We start from the raw sequence: 22433 nt of genomic DNA on the forward strand, positions 1-22433 counted from the left end.
AACAGCTGAGCAAGTATCTTGTGCAGGATACAGATGACAATGGGACTCTGAACTCACCTGAGATCACAGAGTTGTGCAGATTTACACCTAAGTACCACTTCCAGATCCACCTGATAACAAAGCCTACACGTCCTCACTACCACTAAACACACACATGCACGATGTGAACGTGCACACGCTCACACACACACACACACACACACACCCTCAGCTCTTAGCCTTGGATGCCTCCAGAGGACAGCTGAGCATACATGGGGGAGGGACACAGACCCCAAGCAATGGCCAAGTCCACAGTGGGAGTGGGAAGGCCCTGGTTTCCCTCCTTTCTGTCTTTATAACAAAGGGATGTGCTCCCTCCTCCTCTTAGTAATTGGAGACCCAAAAGCCCTCTGTCCATTAAGGGAAGTGGCCTTCATCCGGTCACCCCTGGTGTTATGGAACAAAAGCTCTCTGGGCCAGGGCTCTGTGAAACCAGCCCTCAGGAGCAGCAGCAGAAAGAAGCTTCAAGCCCTGCAGGAAGGCAGCAGCATTAGCCAAGAACCCAGGCTACCAAAAGAACCTTCAGCTTCTCTTGATTTTAACTGAACTGAGACCTAGTTACCACAAGTTACAATCTACAAACTTAAAAAATTAAAACAACAAAAACAAGAGCTAACATGTGTTGTGCATTAGATTTATTGTGCTGAAACATGTAGTTCTTTAAATTCCTCATAACAACCCGATTCTCTAAAAGTGATGTTATGGCTCCAGTTTCCAGAGTGATTCATGAGTAAGATATGCATGCTATGTTCAGGGTCCTTTGCCAAGGAAGTGGGGAGCACTCCAAAGGATGGGACCCCCATAGACCCAGGCATTAGGGGCTGGAGCCAAAAATGACAGGGCATGCTGGGTGCTTCCCTGTGAGAAAGATCAGCTGGGGTGTCTGGTTGGAGCTTGAGATAAGTCCCAGAGCCTAGCTGAAGGAGGACCCCAGGGACCCCTGTGACAGGGTCTTTAACCCTCAGACACCCAACCACCAGACCAGCATTTCTGATTTCCACCTGGGGTTGCACTCCTACAGCAAAATACCTTGAATTTATCTTGATGATTCCTACTAAAATCTCAGGTCTCTGACAGAGTCTCTAGATTTTTTAGCTGAACTGACACCTAATAAAATATTTGGCTTTAAAAATTTTAAATTGACACATAATAATTGTATATATTCATGGGGTATAGTGTGCTATTTCAACACTTGTATGCAGTCTCCAATGATCAAATCAGGGTGATCAGCATATCTAGCATCTCCAACATTTATCATTTCTCTGCTGATGCTGCTCGTCCAGGAACCACACTTGGGGAATCAATGATCCTCACAAGAGTTCAGCAAGGGTTTTTTTGGTTTGTTAAAGAGCAGAGAATAAACATTTTTGCTATATTTTCAGCTTTGCAGGCTGGCAAAATTGAGGGTATTACATAGACACATAACCAGTTAAAATGTAGAATTCATTCTTAGCTATCAGGCTGTATAAAACAGGAGTTTGGCTTGTGAACTACAGTCACCTGACTCCTGGCCTGAACTCTAGAGCATTCCTGGTCTTGGGACCAACTGACCTGTTGCCCATACCTGTTTTCCTGCTCTTCCTGAGCTCTGGCTACCTAATGGTCTAATCAGGGAAGTCTACCAAAGCTTCATGCTACTGGAGGGGTCAGTGAGTGTCTAATACAAGCTGTGACATGTGGAGAACATGGCAGAGATGCCACTAAGGAGAAGAAGCCTCTTCTGTAACTGGCCCCAAACCTTAGAAGCCCAGGGGCATCGTGGTCACTATGAATTTAATGTTCCATATTGATGGAAACTGATCAATGCTTGATTTTTCCAGAGCTAGATACCATCAAAGGTCATCTGTTTAGTGTTGTTTTCTTTGAGAATGAGAATTTTAAAAAGTAGTAATGATGACAGTCAAGACATCAAAATGAACAATTTATTTTTAAAGCATGTAATTCTTTGCATGGTTCAGATAACAAAACAGTGGAAGTCCTGGGAGCAGGATTATTTTATATTTATTGGAGTGTTTCATGTTCTACAGGAGTTCTGTGTTCACAGGCCTCCAGTGCTCCAAGCGCCCACTCTGGCCCCTGCTAATTATAACAGGGGAGGAAAGTGCAAGCCTCCTGCAGAAGGTACACCCCATGTTTGCCCAGGATGTTTGTGTAGGTGGTGTGGGGAACTCAGTCCACGACGATGCTCAACCACTGTCGGGTCTTCCACGATCAGGCTGAGCTATCCTTCCTCTCACACCGTCAGGGATCTGTAAAGCATCCCCGTCTTACTCCAGTCAAAGAGAACATGACTCGGAACCGGATGCTGCCAGGGGACCTGATGGGAAGCAGCAGGGTGTGTCACCGCTTCTCACCTCCTCCCTGGAGTCACCCAGCATCCAGTGGTCACCAGCAAGTTCTAAAAGGGCGGTCAGCACCTTCCCCACCAGTTACATCTGCGTGAAGCTTTTAACACTTTCCCACTATAAAAGCCTTCCATGTTGCGCTTCATGAGGGTAGAACAAAGTGAATACCACAGCTCGCTATCAATGAATGCCCCTCTATGTGCTAAGGAAAAAAATGAGAAAAACAGAAAAGGAAGAGAGCATACAAGGCATGCGAGCACCTGCACTCTGTCTGCCGGAGTCAGAGTCCAGTCCTTGGTCCTTGTCCTCGGTACTCTACAGTCGTTTACAAGTGGTACACAATGTTGGGAGACCATGCTATCGTGCACAGATCACTGATTGGAAGAACTGACGCTCCCAGGATTGTCTTGCAAGGTGGTGACTCTGTCAAATGTTAGCCATTCTGCCCTAATTAAGGCCCCCAATCCCCTTTCCAAAAGCCTCAGGGTTTAATGTTTTGGAATTCAGGACTTTTGCAATTATAAACATAATTTAGGAAGTCACAGGGGGTTTCTGGGGACTGCAGGAAAGGGAGGATAAGGAGTTGCTTATTGGGTATAGTTTCTAGTTTACAAAATGAAAAGTTTTGGAGATTACTTGCACAACAATGTGACTGTGATTATCACCGCTGAGATTCACACTTAAAAATAGTCAGAATTCTACTATCATGTACAACAAATTAGAACAAATTTAAAAAGTAGCCAAGATGGTAAATTCTATTAACGTATATATTTTGCCATAATTTTAAAAAATTCATTTGATCCACATAGCCTATATCACTGAGAAACCCTAGCAAAGACTGTGGTAGTCTCCTGAAATCAAACTCATGGATAATTCTGCAGGAAAATGTACAATCAGACTTACTAATTGGGATAAATAAAAAAATCAAAACCAGCTTCACATCATTTTCAGTCAGATTTTGCCACTGAATTAGTTTGCCAAATATTTGCTTTTAGTGAAACTTTTGATTTTCAAGGGGCTCTGGAATTTGGGCTGGGAGCTCAGAAATTGTGACTCTGTCTCTCCCACTGACCCCACCCCACTTCACCTTTGTGTGACATTTTCATTATCCACAGTATGCAGACGGGAAAATGCAAAGAGCAAGTAACAGGAGCAGGAAAGAGCCACTTGCTAGTCTGGATCCATATCTGCCTGAGTCTCCCGTGAAGCCTTCACTTGAACTGAGGTTCTGGTGGACACAGAAATGCTCACAAACCTCTCAAGAGGTCTCTTGAGGTTTGAAGAAAAAACCTCAGAGGACTCATCCCAATATGGGTGCTAGTGGAAGGTATGTGGGAAGGGGCCACTTGGAGGGTCTGATGGACCTGCTATCCCCACAGCCTCTGGATAGTGTCACTCTCCCGCAAGGACTGTGCATAGGAAAACTCACTGCTCTGACCTCACGAGACCTGGTCTTTGATCTGTTATTACTCGAATTTAAAGAATAGAACATCTCTACCCAGGTGGACATTGGCCCCCCTTTTCTCCAAGATTGATAGCAGCATTTTTTTCTTGGTACCATGGATTAAACCCAAGGGTATATAACCACTGAGCCACATCCCCAGCCCTTCTTTAGTAATTGAGTTAGAGACAGGGTCTCCCGAGTTGCTTAGGGCCTCCAAGTTGCTGAGGTTGGGTTTGAACTCACAATCATCCTATCTCAGCCTTCTAAGTCACTGAGACTACAGGCCTGTGCCACTAGGTCTGGCTTGATAGAAACTTTTGACTGGGTTTTTCCCAAGAGATGAAGTAATGCAAATGAGGTGTCTTTGATGCCTTCTGCATGTGCCTGGGAGATCCAAGAGCAAAGGAGATCTGATGAGAGAAGAAATGCCGGCTCCCATCTCTCGTGTCTTCTATCATCTGCCCCGTCCTTTGGTGAGAAATGGCCCCGAGCTACAGACAACGTATCAAAATCTATCTTCACACCTGCTGTGGGTCGGTTTTCACACCACGGTCCTGACCTGGCTGAGGAAGGATGGAACTAGTCCTCAGGACCTCGGTGCTACTGTCCCTCTGGGAAGAAGGACTCAAGGGTAAAGGCTGGAGCGCCAGGGGACCTGATGAAGGGGGCTGGTTCTCAGCCAGGTCTTCTGAGGGATGGAGTGGGGACCAGGAGGCACCATAGACAGTGAGTTCCTTCCTGTTGTCCCTCAGCAGTGACTCCCTGAAGTGTAGGTGGAGAGGGTGGGGGTGCTGGTCAGCTGCTGGTCGGTTGACCCTGGCACTGTTCTTAGCTCTGCTCTAGCAAGGGAAAACTGTTTTTTCCTAAGGGATTTGAACTGTCCCTTCCCAGTTTGATTAAACAAATAATTCCTCTTTCAACTGAGAGAAAACATCAGGATCTCAACATGGTATATTTTAAAAGAACAGAAAGAACTTCCATAAATCCCCGAGTCTTCACAGCGGAACACATCTTTGCCTAGAGCCAACAGTGTGTGGGTGTTTAAACACGCATGCACACCCCATATGCCAACACACACACACCACACATAAGCACACACATGCATAAACACACATGACACTCATATGCACACACATATACTCATAAACATGCATAGATGCATGTACATCACACACACAAGTACACATACATACATACATAAACACACATACCATACATATAAATACACACATCAAACACACAAGCGCACACACTGTTGGGGCTCAATTTAGCTAAAACACTGGTAAAATGACAGCCCCATTGTATGTGACATGCTCAAACCTGCATGGAGTCTTTTTAACCAAATAACCAGATTTCAAGAAAAATCGTGTGTGTGTGTGTGTGTGTGTGTGTGTGTGTGTGTGTATGTTACATATCTGGCTTCAGGATAAAGAGCAGTATCCTAGATGAGTCAGCCTCCAGTCTGGCTGCAATGTCATAATCAGACCTCTCCTCCACACCAAATATTAGGGATCCCGGTCCAGACTCGGGCTCTGGAACGGCCACCTCCTCCCTTTGGGGCTCTGATCCAGAGCAGATGTGTCTGAGACAGACCAGACAACCACTAGCTGGTGACGGGGAGGCTCAGCTGCCTCAGCTTGAGGTCCTGGCTGGCCCTTCTGGGTCAGGGGCTGAGTGCAGGGAGCAGAAGTCTATGCTCGTAAGTCTTAGGTACAGCTGTTTGGGACGGGGCAAGGGTGCAAAGGAGGCAGAAGTTCAGGAAAATAAAAGCACCTGGGAGTCAGACACGGGCTCCTGGAAACGTGGGTCAAGGTCTTTGCCTTTTAGGTAAAGATGCCAAAAAGCATTAGCATGTACAAACCCACTTGACAGTTCTTAAACCATAGCGGTACGAATAAAGGATGCACAGACCATTTCTAGACACTCCAGAATACAAATAGAAAGAGACTCATATCTTAAATGAGTTGAGAGAATCCACAAAGATCTTCCAAACCCTTCACCTCACTGAGGTGGAAATGGACACTCAAGGTCACAGGACTTGTCCAAGTTGGGGAATGATAGAAATGACACCCTACACAGTTCTCCTGATTTCCAGTCCACTTCTCTCTAAACTGCACTGTGGACCAAGGGAAATTTTAAATTCATGTGCCTGTATAAGAAGGACTAAAAATAAGAATTGCTTCCCATCTATAGCTAATTATTCGGCAATCTCATGCATATGGTTAATACACGTCCTATCACTTTAACGTCTCGCAAGTAAAGCAACTCTAACCCAAGGCCAGCTTCGTCATGTGTAGAACACAGTCCAAGATGAAAGTGCTCATGGACCTGTCTGCTCTCCTCTCCAATGAGAGGCCTCTCCTCGGCTTGCAGAAAGCTGCCTCTCTCTGTTCCTCACGTTCTCTCTTCCTCAGATGTTCCTCCAGCAAACGTTCACCTCCTCATGTGTATGATGCCCAGATTTCTTCTTCTACGAGGGCATAATCACAATGCATTAGGCCACACTCTAATGACTGCATTTTAATTTAATTATCACTTTATGGGCTCTATTTTCAAAGATAGTCATATTCCAAGGTCCTGGGGGTTAAGACTTTAACACATGAATTTTGGGGAGGCACAGTTCAGCCCATAACAGTCCTTATTCCTCAAAAGCTGGAAATTCTGCCAAAGTGATCTCAGGAAAAATGACTCCCCATGAATCTATGCCTCCTTTTATAAGGTTTATGATAGGGCAGCCATCCTCAACCCTTCTGATTGTGTCTAGTTCCTCAGCTACACACCCATAGCACGTCACAATGTTCAAATATATGATTTTTATAATTTTGGGGGGAGTACTGGGGATTGAACTCAGGAGCACAACCACTGAGCCACATCCCCAGCCCTATTTTGTATTTTGTTTAGAGACAGGGTCTCACTGAGTTGCTTAGTGCCTTGTTTTTGCCGAGGCTGGCTTTGAACTCATGATCCTCCTGCCTCAGCTTCCGGAGACTCTGGAATGATTTTTATAATTTTAAAGTTCTTTTTCCAGTAGATGGTAAGTTGACGAGGGTAAGGTTCAACTTGACATGTTCAGAGCTGTGTTCCTTGGTTTCTGGCCCATTGAAAGCACCAGATTAACATTTCTTGAAGGGAGGCAAGGTCAATCTATGATGCACAAACCAAAGTAAACAAAATTCTAGAACTTTCTAATCTCTGTCATATTGGCCCAGAACCTACTTTAGGTTCCTAGGGTAATCCATTTCTCTGACTTCAGAGAAGGTTTAAAGGACAAAATACATTGATAATTTTCTAAAGTATTTGATTTCAAATCTAACAAGTAAACTTTCTTCCCCATAAAGAAACAATTTTATGGTTATTTAGGAGATTTCCAGCTGCTGCACAGGAAGGGGATTGTGTGGGGGTGGAAATCTTTTCCAAACACTGACATTAATCAAACTGTGGGACAAATACATAGTTAAACATTAATTGCTATCACAAGAGCTCATTGGCCTGGCCTCGAGGCTCAGAGTGATCCCGGAGTGCTTAGTCCTGTGTCCAGGGAAGACCAGTGTCTACTCACACTGGTATGGTAGCATCCCATTGCAAACCCACACGAATCACACATTCAATCAACAAACCTTTACCAGACAAGCATTAAGCAGCAGATCCTGGACTCCACCCTTAGAATATGAAGATGAGTCTAATGGTGGAAATTAAATACAAGTTCAACAGGATAATCAGGAAACTATGATCCATTTATTTATTACTCATTGATTCACCATTTACCAGGTGCTCATTGCAAGACAGGTTCTGTCCCAGGCTGAGAATATGGCAGAGAAAAAACAAGGAAGCATTTGCCTGCATGAAATGCTCTTCCAGTTGAGGGAAGACATCGATAAGCAAAAAAGTAGATAAAATAACATCAGTTGATGACAAGAGCTGTGAAAAATAAAGCAGTATAAAGGGTCTACACAGTGGTGGAAGGAAAAGCATCCTAGGTAATAATCAAATCTCAGATTGGACAGTGTTGAGTAGGATCTGAATAATGTGAGAGAGCAAGTCATGAAGAAATCTAGAGAATGGTATTCCAGGACAGCCAGTGCAAAGGTCCTGTGGTGATCCCATTTCAAGGAACATGAAGGAAGCATGGAAGGTACAGGAGAGTGGTTGGAGATGAGCAAAAAGGTAACCATGGGTCACCTAAAGGTGCATAATGAGCTGAATATGGGGCACATCAGACCTTCTAGGCAACCCAGTGTCAGGGGAGGGGATCTCACAGACAACTCAGCATCTGAAATAAGAACAGAAGAATTCAGAAAGCTGCTTATGTGCCAGATAAGAATCCGCCCTCCCATTGGCCACAGGAAGATGGAACCCCTGTGTGGCCTAGGTTCAGAAACCCTGCTTGCTAGGATTGCCGTGACCAACTGACTCGGCCCCTGGGGCCTCACTGACCTTCTGCTCTCGTCTGGGTCTTCCTGAGGACTCACTGCCTCTCCAAGGGCTGCTCGGGCTCCATCTGCCATCCCTGCCTGGTCCAGAGTCTCGTCCACTCCTGCAGCCTGAGCACCTACCACCTGCTGCAGTCCAGAGCTTGCTAGTAGATGAAGTCACTCACTTTTTTTCTACCTAGCCATCCATCCATCCATCCATCCATCCACCCTTTCTCTGCTTTCTTCTTTTTCCAAAATAAGAATTCTAAGTTGCTTCTTTTAAGCTACAAGCTCAGGACATGCATCTCAACCTGTGCCACATCTTTCTCGGTTCCATTTCGATGGTGAGGTAGGCATTGCTTCTGGCCAGCAGGCCATTCAGAACACACTGAGCTTCTTCAGGAAAGCCTGGGCTTTCCCAGGGGTTAAGCTGACTCTGCTTAGACAAAATGTAAGTATCCAATAAGCTTCCAAACACATCAGAGGGGAGAAGTACAACACTGAACATCTTAAGTTCAACATTTCCGAGTTCTTGCTGTGCCTGGACCTTTGCAAAATCTTAGGGATGCACCTGAAATAGGCAGACACGATTCCTGTCCTCACTGAGCTTATTAAACAGACACTCATCATGATAAAGCCTGTGGTAGGGTCCAAATTCACTGGCGTTGAGTCACTTAGTGCAGATTCAAGGACAGCCAAGATTTGCTAATGGAAGCCGCACATGTGTCTTAAAGGATGAATAGAAGTAACCAGGAAAGCATTTGGAGAGAACAAGATTCAGGCAAAAGGAACCTAAGTGCAGAGGCCAGAGGCAATGAAAACCAAGGCTTCCGGGCAGAAGAGAGCTAGTCCAGGACAGCACAGGCCACAGCTGGATGGCAAGAGGTGAGACTGAAGGAACAGGCAGGGCAGCCCAGAGGAGGCGCTCCCGCCACTTAGGAAAGAGCTGGGCGTTCTCTGAGAGTAAGGGAGGTATGGACAGGCCTTACAGCTGGGGAAGACAAGATCTCTGACTTCCAGGGGGAGAGGAGCGGGGCAGGGAGACTGGGGAGGAAGCTGTGGAGTGCCAAGATGCCGAAGCACAGGGATGGTGCTGGGGAAAGGCCCGCAGAGCCCTCCTGGGGAGGCAAAATGACAGGACGTGGTCATGACACGGGTTGACTGAACACATCGAGTAGAGAAGAAAGAGCACACGCGAGGTTTGTTTGCCATACAGAGTTTTTTTGTTTGTTCATTTTGGTTTTTGTTTTTTGTGTTTTTTTGCACAGACTGCATTTTGACTCATTGTACACAAATGGAGTACAACTTTTCATTTCTATGGTTGTATGTGATGTAGATTCACACCATTCATGTAATCATACATGTACATAGGGTAATGATGTCTGTCTCAGTCCACCATCTTTCATACCCTCACCCCCTCACCCCTCTCATTTCCCTCTACATAATCCAAAGTTCCTCCATTCTTCTCTCACCCCCATCCCCCACCCCCATTATGTATCATCATCAACTTATCAGAGAAAACATTCAGCCTTTGGTGTTTTGGAATTGGTTGAATTTATTTAGCATGATATTCTCCAATTCCATCCATTTACCAGAAAATGCCATAATTTTATTCTTCTTTATGGCTGAGTAATATTCTAGCGTGTATATATACCACAGTTTCTTTATCCATTGATCTATTGGCGGGCATCTCAGTTGGTTCCACAATCGAGCTATTGTGAATTGAGCTGCTATAAACATTGATGTGGCTGTGTTACTGTAGTATGCTGATTTTAAGTCCTTTGGGTATAAATGGAGGAGTGGGATAACTGGGTCTAACGATGTGTCCATTCCAAGCTTCTGGAGGAATCCCCATACTGCTTTCCAGAGCCACACAGAGTTTTCAAGCTAGAAGTTGAGTCATTTATTTTTTTAAGGGTGAACAGAGCTTTCCTTTGCCTCAGGGCCACACATGGCCCCTCTACTCAACATCTCAGAGTCTGGAAGAAGATCAGGCACTAGGCCAGGTCTCTGCAGGCAGCAGGACGAAGCCAGAGGCTGGTCAGAATAGCACCTCCTGCTCCACCCAAGGCCGGTGGCAGCACAGGCTCATTTTTCAAGTGACCTCTCTTCAGGATTAGGACACTTTCATTCTACAAAAGAACCAACTGTGGGGTGAAACAGACACACCATGGCCATGTTGGTTCAAGGCGTCCTCCCAATCCAGAAGGCCTTCCTCAAGGCTCTCTGCCCTTCCAAATTTCACCTGCACTTGAGCGCAGTCCCCGCCACTCTGTGGCATGTGCCCAGCACGAGCATCCTTCGCAGAAAAGAGAAGCAGCGCAAATACCATGTTTCCATAGAAAAGCTATTTTCAGAGTGGGCTAGAAAGTCTGTTCCTGGAGCCAGGAAGGACGGTGCAGAGCTGAGAGCGCGCAGAAAGGGAACTACCACGTGACGCGCGATGGAAAGAAGGTTTTTGATTAATGACTGTCCCCGAGGTATGGATCAGCTGTGCTGAGGCCTCTGGTACTCTGAGACCCTGAAGTCTTGGTCCTGCATTTTACTAAGCAAAGAAATCCAATAAGATCACCATTTCACCTTTCATATATCCACAAATTAAGTATTTCCCCAAATTCTCTCCAATAGTCTTTTCATCTCATTAACAAATCTTGAAGCACTTTACCAATATTCCCACTAGTTAGTTCTTAAAGTCGATTTCACACACACACACACACAATCACCCCACTTTAAAAAAAGAAAAGAAAACAAGCATAGAAAATTACAGTGTTAACTAGCTCACCGTAAAGCAAAGGATGAACCACTGTGGGATTGCCTCTAATTGATTACTCGGCAATCAAGGAACCAAGAAATTCAGAACAAGGTTAGGATGGGTTGTGTCAAGAACTTTGTTAGGCAAAGAAAATTCATAATGCTGTCCGTCAAGTACATTGTAGATATGATATGGAATATGGTGATCCTTTGGAATCTTCAGCTAAATGGATTTCTGTGAAATCAGGACAAAGTTAAAAATATCCTCAAGGTATGTTACCTTGTTTTGATTTATCAGATTATTGATCTGATATGCTAATTAACTCTGGTGCATGATTATTAATGTTGTTATATTACTTAGCATTGTCAAGATTTAATGTCACACATATCATTTAAAAAAAAAAAACTCAAAAATTTCCAAAGGACTTCCATAAGAAATCCTCTTGAGACTTTGATTTCTTGCAATATGATGGACTAGATATTATGAAAAAATCTCCTAATAGTAAGCACCTTACAATACTAAAGTATGAAAATAAGGGAAATTGTCAGAGGCTAGAGGAAGAAAAGAGAAAAAGAAAAATTTCACAGAGAAAAGCAAAAGACACAGTCAGGTGGCTTGACTTCAGTCCTCAGTTAGTCCACTCCATGCTAATAAGGGTATTGCTGTGAAGGTATTTTGCAGATGTAATTATAGCCCATTGTCAGCTGACTCCAAGTAAAGATAATTAGCCTGGATGATCTAGTAGGCCTAGGTTAACCAGCTGAAAAGACCTAACATGCAGAGCTGAGAATTCCTAGAAGAAATTCTGCCTGTAGTCGGGGCTCCAGCCTGTGCCCAGGGGTCCCAGCCTGCCCTTTTTGGTGTCCTGCCCATAGACTTTGGACTTTTCTAGCCAACCCCCTACTGTTGCACAAGCCAGTTATTTTCACTAAATCTGTTAATACACGTTTCCTGCTGGTTCTGGCTCTCTGCATATGCTGATGTATAGCACCAGCAGCTAATCTGGGACATCTGCTGCTCCCTACTTCTGCTTTAGGAAAAAGGAACAAGTTTAAGAACCAAACAGTAATATCGGAGACTAATTGCAAAGATAAACCAGAAAAGAGATAAATAAGCAAATCTAAACCTTGGGCATCTGGGCCTCAACTCTGGATACAGGGAAGAAGCTATTCATTGAAATACATAGTATAAGTCATAGATTTGGGGTCCAAAGCCACAACAGCTTATGTGTAACTTTAACATGACAGTCCACGTCATAGTCATCAGACTGACATATTTAAAAGTGAGAATTCCAAGTGATAGACAAAATATGGAACAGCAGGAACTCTCATTCACTGTGCTTGAACCTTAGTCTTGGGATGCAATTTTGCATTATCCAGTGAAGTCACAGATGTAGGTATTCTACATGTTGCTGATAATGCCAGGGAGTTATTCCATAACTCCTAGTAGTGGAATGAAATCCCTATGAACTATGGACTAGGAAACATGAAGGAGAATGGTCTTTGAAACATAGTAGTCCAGACCTGGAAGCAGTTCAGAAACACTCATAGAGTAGAATAAGTGTGTCAGATTCACATGAGGGAGTACTCCACAGCAGAGAAGATGAATGCATTAAAACTCCATGACCGGGCTGGGGTTGTAGCTCAGTGGTAGAACACTTGCCTAGCACATGTGAGGCACTGGGTTCAATTCTCAGCACCACATGAAAAAAAAAAAAGTAAATAAAATAAAGGTATTATGTCCATCCGCGACTAAAACAATATTAAAAACAAAAAAAAAAAAAAAAAAAAAAACTTCATGACCTGGCACAATCAAAATGTGAAGTAAAAAGTCCAGTGCTTGTATTCAGATTCTACCTCTTCACCATCCTACCATGGATTACAAAGACTAGACCAGGACTGGATCCCTAACTATCCATTTCCTATATCCAAGCGGTCAGTTCTACACATCCAGAACTATGTCCTATTCACAATTATATCCATAGAGCCTAGGATGGAACCTACAGGAAAGAAAATACCCAATAAGCATTTGATGAATGAATAAATAAATCTGAACATGAGCATGAATGACAGGAACCAGGCTCTGTGCCTCTAGCCTGGGGTTCCGATGCCTGAAACTCCAGACTTTGACCTCACCTGCCAGGACCCTTTTGTCCTGGATGATCCTGCAGCTGTTGTCCTCCGGCCTTTCTGATTAATGTTATCTCCTTCCCTGGCCTTCTGGGAAAAAAGTTCCCCAGACATTTCCATCTAACATCCACCCAAGTCCTAGTGTGATCACATTGTCACCCAAAAGCCTAAGAAAAAGGAGTTTGTCATTGTTGACAAAAAAAAAAAAAAAGAAATTTGTTCTAGCTTTAATTCAAGCAAATGGTATTTTCCCAATACTTAGCATGATTTCAGAGAGTTGATCTCAGAGAAAACAAAAACTTCATCAGGGCCTAGCAAACATAGGGCTCAGAAAAGCAAACAAAAACAAAACTAGTGTAACAGATCAATAAAATGTAGTCAAAATTGATTAAATCGAAAGCAAAATAGCATTATGTTAAAGTCTCAGAAAAAAGAAATCGAGTCGTATTAATCAGGGCCATATTGCAAAATTCCTAAAACCTTTCTATGTATGAAATAAAAATAAGTGAAGGGCCAGATTTTAAGATAAAGTAATTGAGACATTTTCTTTCTTGAGGTGTACTGCAAAGAGAGAATGCGTCACACATGGTAAAGATGATTTTTAATACAATCACAGTAATTCAGTCCCTCAACATCGACTGACCTAAGCATAAAGTGTACTTCAACGTTAGCCAGTGGCACAGCTGCTGTCAGTCAGTTCCATCACCTCTGCCGGGTAACGTGGCATAAGGACAGTGCAATTATCTGGAACAGCAAGACCACGTACATCCCACTCTACTAAGATTTTTAAATGCCAAATGCCATGGGGATTTTAATATTCACCAGCACCGTGGAGATTCTTGAATATCTAGCTATCATTTAAGCATTCTTGTCTTAAGAAGAGAGACAGTCCCAAACAACACGTATTTCCTCACCATCTAGAGAAGACTCATTCCTTCTTCCTTTCTGTCAATGCTCCCTGGAGTAGAAGCCAGGGTACACTGGCCTTCATCTTCCTGGCTACCACTCTTGTGTCAGTTTCACGTCAGCAACTCACTGAGTTTCGAGTTCCTGCTTTGCACCTAACGCTTTGCTGCACGATGCTGGTGTGGGCGGAGCCGCTAACAGGCTTGTGAGAAAGGCTGGTCAATCAAGATTTTTTTTATTCAAGGACCATGCAAAGAAGAAATATGAGGCAGTAAAAAGCCTGAGCTATCACAGAACTACGACTTGTAATCTCGGCTTGCTCTGACACAAACGAACTTGAAGCCGTTGAAAATCCAGTCCCCTCCCTAAATTACAACTGCTTCTTTGGTGGAGGGAGATGTCAAAGGTCCTTCCAGCACAGTGACTGGATCAATTCTGACACCGAGATTCTGGGAAAGTAGAAGAGAGTGTCTTCAGGAAATGTGTAGAAAAATGCACAAGCAGCTCACTGGCTGGGTGGATGAGCCACAGAAGGTTCTGTAGAAGTGCGAAGTCCCAAGACTGGCCTAGAAGCACCATAAGAAATAGTATGACAAGCACTGTAATTGGGGTGGTGTGTGTGAGCTCATAGGGACCGTGGCCTTTATGAACCCCACTCTTTCTCCATTCATTCATTAGTCATGGGTTCTCCCATGACTAAATATGAGCTATCCTCAATCCATTTTTAATCAACTTACCTCAACAGGACTGCGATAGGGGAGAGAGGAGGATGGATGAAGAATTAACACAACTCATAGAACAATTGTGCCACAGGAGCAGCCGCCCAGCCAAATTCTCCCCCTGCCTTAGTAACAGTCACGTTGGTCACCCGGATCTGTGATTCTCTCTAAAAGACATGGAGTCACACACACATGTTCTCCATTGTCCAAAAAGTAATATAAATTGGGCAACAATCCAGGCGACTGGGGCCGTGACAGAGTCCTAAAAGTCCCATGGAGAATGTTATCGGGATTGGTTCCTTTGGCAACAAGATCAGCAAATGATGAAACTTTTCTCTTAGCACTTACTAGAAGATATGCACAGGAAATTATTTAATTTAAAAGAAAGTTGATACTACCTACTAAAGAATTATAGCTCTGATTTTGCACACAGAAAGCACTATAGACATTATAGACTCAAGTTTCTTATTGCTTACATGCACTGCTAAGGTTATAGAAGAAACTCCCAGAAAAGTCAGTATCAAGTGTGGGGAAAGTGGGTGACGTGGGTCTGCAGGGTGGTCGCTTGCCCCCTTATCTATCCATTCTCCTGTGTGCAAAGTCACCGGGGTTCCCTCTCTCCTCTGTCATCTGCCTGTTTTCCCTTTGAGGTCCGTTCTCCAAATTGTTAAGAAATAAAGTGATTTTACTTATTTCTCTTGTTAACTATCATTCTGGCATTGCTTGTTTTCCCTTCTGAAGAAAGGAAATATGTAATATTTAAGGAAATGTCTCAATTTCCCATGGCCCTTCAGGCATAGCTTATTATTTCCTGCACATTAAAGAGAATGTGGGTTTCCAAGGAAATAACTGGGGTCAGTTTATCTCTGAAAGCTCTGTTACCTGCTTAGGACAAGACAGAGAAGGGCAGAACAGATCACATCCAGGGCAGGAGGGCAGGGAACAGAGTGAACACAACACAACACAGACGGAAGCAGCTCTGCAGAATTCATTATCTGATAATGAATTGACATGTTTTTCATTTTCTCTCCATGCATCATTATTAGTATCATCAAACATTTAAATCTGCCTTCCACATGCAGGTGTGAGGAGCTGTCTGGTAATATTCCCCACTAAAATATTTAACACTACTAATATTGAAAATCATGATGTCCTTAAGCTAATTTTCCTCTAAATGTTCAGAACAGTTGTATTTTTAAAAACCAATACACTATTATGAATGTCTTATGAGTATCATCAACTAATGGGACAAGGATGTAGGCGAGCCTTTTCCCCACTTCCCATTAAGAATATAAAGAAACTTGAGCATATAGAAGTGAAATAATTTATACAACACTCATATTTTCTGGCAGCAGAATAGAGAGGAGATAATGGACTTGAATAAGAAGAGGTCAATCAAAAGAGCCAATTCTTCAACCTGTGAATATGTTTAAGTCACAATACCCTTTAATCCACAGGCCGGCTCCTTTGTCTCTGGAACTCTCTGCCTCCGGTAAACGATGTGTGGGTAGGCGCCCTCGTCCACTGGATGCTTTTTAACAGGCTCAATGAAAAAGTCTCCATGTGGTAGATGGAAAAATCCAGTCTGAAAATATATTCAATAAGAAAGTTTAATTGAATCAACCCTCCACAAAAGAAAGTTAGTAAAATTAAAGATTATATAGATCTTGGTTAATCTCTCAGAGTCCTAAAAACCAGTGCTCTCAAGTCTACCACTTGATTTCATTGAACAGATACACACAATTTGATGAAATACCTTTATAAGTCATGGTTGTTCAGGGTTTAGGGGGTCATTGATCCCTCTTGAGAATCTTCATGAATCTTTCTTAAATCCATTGCTAAATAATTATGGATCTGAAACTAAGAGCCAGTGCTGCTGCTTGCCCAATTGTAGAGTTGATACCTAGACCCCACACCTCACCAAAAAGTGTTAGAATATTTCTCTGTATGTGGGTAACCCCAGATACATGTTTACACAACTGCTTGACCTGAAGTGTTTAATGTTGCTTGCCACTCAAGAAAACAAACATGGTGTGAAGTGTTTGATCTGTGACTGTGTTACAGGGGTCTACAAGGAAAGGCGGCATTCCTATTTCATAGAAATGAAATCACTGATATGCCAGAGAATGCTGATCAGTGAGAAACTCAATGCTAGAGGTCAGGTTTAGAAGGTCCCCTTGTCCCTTAAGGAAAAGTTCTTAAAACCCTTTAAGATGCACAGAAATGTCCCTTACCAATGATCTCTTTGGATGGACTTAACACTCAGGATGCCCAATTCCATATCTATGAACCAAAAGGCTTGCCTTAGACCACCTGTTTGGAGTGTTGAAGAGAGTAGGAGCTCAGACTCTGGAATGAAACTGGGTTCCAAATAAACTGGTTCCTCTACTTATTAACCCTGTGACCTTGGGTAAATGACTTGCTCAGTTTCAGCTTTCTCAGTTGAAAAAATGTGTATAATTATGGGTTGCCATGAAGATTGAGTTAATATTTGCAATGCTTTTAGCAAAGGGCCTGGCTCATAATCTTACCTATGATTAGTCTCTCCAACACAAGTCATTTCATTGTATCAGGGTCTCCAGAGTCAAGATAGCTGTTCAGTGAATGTTAAGATTACAGAAATAAACCTGGAGATAGCAGGACTTCAGGGGAACTGTGAAAGGCTTCCAAGTTCAGGTGCCCTTCTCCATTCCTCAGTGACTCAGGGCTGCCCAGTTCTACAGATGAGCCTAAATACCAACTAAGCAGACTCCACAGACAGGAGGCAGGAGAGACTCCCTCAAGGAGGGAGGCTTCTCTACTGGGCAGCCCTTAAGTTGGTTGTCTTTCCAAAAGTTTGCTTCATTGGGCCAGTTATATAACCACACCTTAACATAAATCTCACAGTTGGCTTCCTATTTTGATTATTGACCTTAAAATCTTAAATAACAAGGGTAACAGAAAAACCACTTCACTGAGAGTCATAAGAGTGGCTGTATGACCTTGAAGAGATTACATAAACTTTTTGAGCCACAACGTTCTCATCTGCAAAATGAGGCAATACTTACTACCTCGTAGGAGACTGGCAGGAGAATCAATAAGAACCAGTAGTAGAAGTGTCATGCAAACCATTTTACAAATGTAGAGGGGTAATACTTGAACTAGCAATTCCCACAGGGGTTACATCTAACTTCAAATTTGCTTTTATGCTGACATTTCTTAGGAAACCTAACACTTTTTCTTTCCTCAGTATCTTTCTGTGAGGAGAACCTCTGGAACAGGAAGAACAGGCAAGGCCTAGGGTGGGATCAAATAACTGCAATAAAATAGCTGGAAACAGCGTGCATGCCGTGCTGAGATTCGGCTCCATTTTTACCATAAGTCAGAGGCCAGGCGAGGGAGGAGATGTGGGCCTGTCACTAATGAAACTCGTTTGTTCGGTGGAAACAAAGCGGAAGTCCCAGACTCTTCAGGGATGGCTGGACCTGGGGGTCTTTTGTGTACTGTTATCAAACCAAAACTTTGAATGAAAAATCAACAAGAAAACCACCAAGAAAGGGACTAATGAGGATTTCTTTAGACTCACATTTTGGACCCTGGTTGTGCAAAAAAACAGATAGGACTCCACTTGAGAAGAGTAACGGTTTTATGGACAAGACGAAGGAAAATGCCTGAAAGCCAAACATTTTCCTGCAAGAGGCTCCCTTCCATCTGCACTCCTCCACAGGCTAAGCCTCGCCTGTGTGCACCCAGAAGTCTCTTCAGCTGAATGGAGACCTGGGAGAGCTGGCAACTCGCCAGCATGGGGCACGCAGGAGACCTGCTCACGTGCAAGTAGGGCTGCTGACCAGGCCCCCACGTGTGCTGTGGAGAAGGGAACTGGCAGGAAAAGACAGAGCCGCTGTGGGAAGAGCGAGGGGAGGGAGGGGCGTTTCCCAGCTGCGCTCTGCACGTCCTGGCTCTTCTAACACACAAAGGCAGAGTTCTGACATCTGGTACCCAGGTGGCCCTGGCTCATTGGTCTTTTCTCGGCATACAGGAGCCAGGTCATGCTGGAGGAAATGCTCTATGGTTTGATTACAAAGAAAGGCCTGGCTCCAGACTTTCCCTGAAGCACACTGCCCACAAAAATCACCTTCCTCTATCACCAGGTCTGGCTTTGAGTACAAGGAGGCACTTTCCAGCCCAGCTTTTCATGCAATCTGTTCACTCCTCCTGTACCTGACAGGGAAATGGAAATGAAATTGAGAAAGTGTGGATTCACTGAGGACTTGTACTCTGTATTTAGAAGAACCCAGACAGAACTCCTCCTTTCACTTCCTCTGTTGTTCACTCTTCTCCCTCTCAGTATCGACTAGTCTTAACAAACTACTAACTCTCTTTTGGAAATAAACCCACCTACCTGTTTTAAATAAGTTATAAATATCTGTGAATGCATCCCAAGGCAAGCCTCCAAAAACTGTTTTAGAGAAATTTTATTTTGTAGCATACCAAGAGATACACAAATCATAACTGTAAATACCCATAAGTTTTTCATGAAGGGAACATGCATGTGAAGAAATGGTATGTTAAACTAGGTGCCATTGTGCAGTGCCATTGTGTACACCTATGATCCCAGCAAACTCAGGAGGCTGAAACAGGAGGATTGCAAGTTTAAGGCCAGCCTCAGCAACTTAGCAAGACCCTGTCTCAAAATTTAAAAAAATAGGACTGAGGATGTAGCTCAGCACCCCTGGATTCAACCGTGGGTCCCTTTGCCTCAAAAAAACAAAGAAGAAGAAGAAATGGAATATTACCAGTAACTAATTAACTCCATGTACTTCCTCCCAGTTAAAAGTATCCCCCAACATTAACCATTGTCCTGATTTCTAACACAAATAAATCAGTTTTAAGTCTATCCTTAATCTTTTTATAGGAGTCATTATTTGACACAAAAGAAAAAATGTCTACTAATTCATTCCAAGTGTGGAGGGCTGACCAATGGAAAGGTTTATGTTAAGGCGGGTAGATTTCTCAAGGGCTATTAAGTCACTCTTGAAATTACTTCAATAGAAACCAGGCAAACCCAGATGGCGAGACAGTGCAGAGGTGTCCTGGTAGGAATCAGGTGGCATCCAACCTCCACTGCTCTCTCCCAGGGAAGGGTGAGGAGGGACTGTCACGTACTCCTCAGGGCAGTCTCAAATTGGGGATAAATGTCCACAACCTCTCCTCCCTCTCCTCCACTTGTACCAAAGTATTAGTCACCTTGATGTCTATAACATCACACTTCAGTTAGTAACAGTGGGGTCCAGTGAGAAACTAGCAATGTCTTACAAGAAATTATAATATAGGGTGCTTTAGAGTCACAGAGCCTAGAGAAAAGTCACCTATCTATGCCGTAGCGCCTTCAGGAGCACCACAGGCAAAACCTAGCCACCTGAAGGGTAAGGACCAGTGGTATTACAAAACACACACCAACAGCAACCCCTGGAGTTGTGCAATGGAATAGTGCTGCCCAAGCTCATCACTCTGTCCTAGAAAGAAATTCCTTTTTATTGGAAAATGTCATAAATCACCCCATCAATTTTTTTTTTTTTTTTTTGCTCCCATAGTGATGAGAACATGATCCACACTGAAATCAAGAATTGAAAATTAAAAAAAAAAAAAGGTTTGGGATAAGAAGGTACCTAAAATACCCAATGATAGCATATGGAGTCCCAGAAAAGGTAACACCTGCCCCCCATTAAATAAATAGGAAAGGGGACACAAGAGCACACCACAAACCCCACTGCTGGAATATCAGTCTGCATCATTACATGGCCAGCCTGTGCCAAGAGCTCTGAACCCTCTTCTCAAGGTTCATAGCCCAGCCAGGAAGAAAGGCCGACGTTCCTGAAGGCGGTGGGAAGGGAATAGCAGAGCCCTAGAATTTTCAGGTTCAAAGGTGCTGAGTGTTCTCAGCCCATAGACCAGCCCACAGCCCCTGGCAGAGCTGGGCCTAGAGCCCAGACCTGGAGCCCTGTATGCAGAGCCCACCCACCTCCCACGGCACCCGCAGGGCAGCACGTCCCTGGGTGCTATGGATTCCAGTGCTGGGGCTCACAGCAGGTGGAGGCCAGTGGAAGGCACTAGTTTTAAAGAGTAAGGAAAATTGAATTTCTATAATCTCCAAAACACCTGGCTCAGTTCTAAAGACATGAAATGAAGTTAATCCAGAATGATTAACCTTCTTGTTGCTGGTTTGTACAATGCAGACAACTTTTTCTCATTAAGTACGTATCCAGGACCACAAGCCAGTTAAAAATTGAACCCCATGGATTATAGACATCTTGGAATAAGGAAAGGTGGTGCTGGCATCACTGGGAAGATTCCCTTGTATGCTCCACCATCTGCTGTGATGCCCAGAGCTCCCTCCTGGCCCCCATGGAGCCAAGGAGGAGAAACCGGTAATGCCACTGAGGTAAAGTCTGTGAGTCTTGGCAGCCCTGGTGACACATGTAGTTTGAAGAGATATGGGTTTCAGGCAGGAAGACACTCTCCATTGCACCCACTTGGCAGTTGCCATGAGCCAGGCAGCTGTTAGGGACATGACAATATAGCAGACCTCGTCCCTCTGTCCTGGAATGGTGCGGTTGACAGAACTCACTGTAATGACAAAGATGTTCTGTCTGCACTGTCCAGTTCAGTGGCTGCCAGCCCCATGTGACTATTGAGCACTTGAGATGTGGTTCGAACAACAGAAGAACTGAATTTCTTATTTCATTTAACTTTGTTTTCTTAAATTTACACAACCACAGGCAGTTGGATTTCTTGTTTCTAGAAGCTGACTGACTAGGGATGGAGAGAGATCTATAAGCATGTTCAAAGCACAGTGATGAGTGTTATAATCAAAGATAAATTTGAGCACTCGTCTTAAAAAATTAATGACTTCGAAAATGGGATATACTTCACTATAACAATTTGGTTTTCATGAGCAATCAGAATCCAGAGTGGGAGTTCCAATGCACTCTACACAGGCTTCAGAGGATTAATAGAAGCAACTAGATATAAAAAAAAAAATGCAACATTTACCAAAATTAAAATGAGGCTCTGGAAATAAATTTAACTGTGCAAAGACTCTGTAAGGAGGCTGCCACCGTCCTGAGGTCAGAAAAAGGGGCACAGAAACCTGGAACTGGGGTTGTGGCCATAAAGAAATCGACACTAAGGTCCATTTCTCTAGGGGGCTGAGAGGCCTGGAGAGTCCTCACATTCTCTGCTGCTCTTCAGCAGAGCCTGATGCAACCCTGATAATACACAAGACCACTCCCAATGAACTGGCTGAAGAGCCCTACTGAATCCAGAGTCTAAAACAGTAGGAAAAACTATTGTTGGAAAAAGGGACAAAATGAGTTCCAAAGGATATAAAATCACGTTATAACAGGATCAGCATGAGCTATGTGATCTTGGTCACACTACTTAATACACTGAGCCCACTCAGTTTTCTCACCTGTAAAATGGGGCAAAACCTGTCTTCACTTGGAGGGTTGTGACTTTCAGAGATGCTGAATGTAAAATCCCTAGCAGAGGCCTTGGTATGTTGTAGGTACTCAATAAATTCATGGTAGTCCATTTGATCATAGCGTCACGCACTCAAGTAAAACGTGGTGTTCCAAAGTAAGTACTCCAGGTCCCATTGCTCAGTTTGTCTCTTAGCTACAAGTAACTTAACTTCTCTGGGTCTCAG

At 43.7% G+C, this 22433-nt stretch overlaps 1 protein-coding gene across 1 annotated transcript in view; it reads right to left on the reverse strand.

Moving 5' to 3' along the window:
* Positions 1-22433, reverse strand: part of Adamts12 (ADAM metallopeptidase with thrombospondin type 1 motif 12) — a 319480-nt gene that overhangs the window by 194636 nt on the left and 102411 nt on the right. Inside the window, exon 3 of the mRNA XM_047556801.1 lies at positions 16190-16331. Within this exon, the coding sequence (XP_047412757.1) occupies positions 16190-16331 (142 nt within the window). The remainder of the gene's footprint in view (positions 1-16189; positions 16332-22433) is intronic.

Source organism: Sciurus carolinensis, chromosome 6 (genome assembly GCF_902686445.1).
Source record: "Sciurus carolinensis chromosome 6, mSciCar1.2, whole genome shotgun sequence".
Lineage (NCBI taxonomy): Eukaryota > Metazoa > Chordata > Mammalia > Rodentia > Sciuridae > Sciurus > Sciurus carolinensis.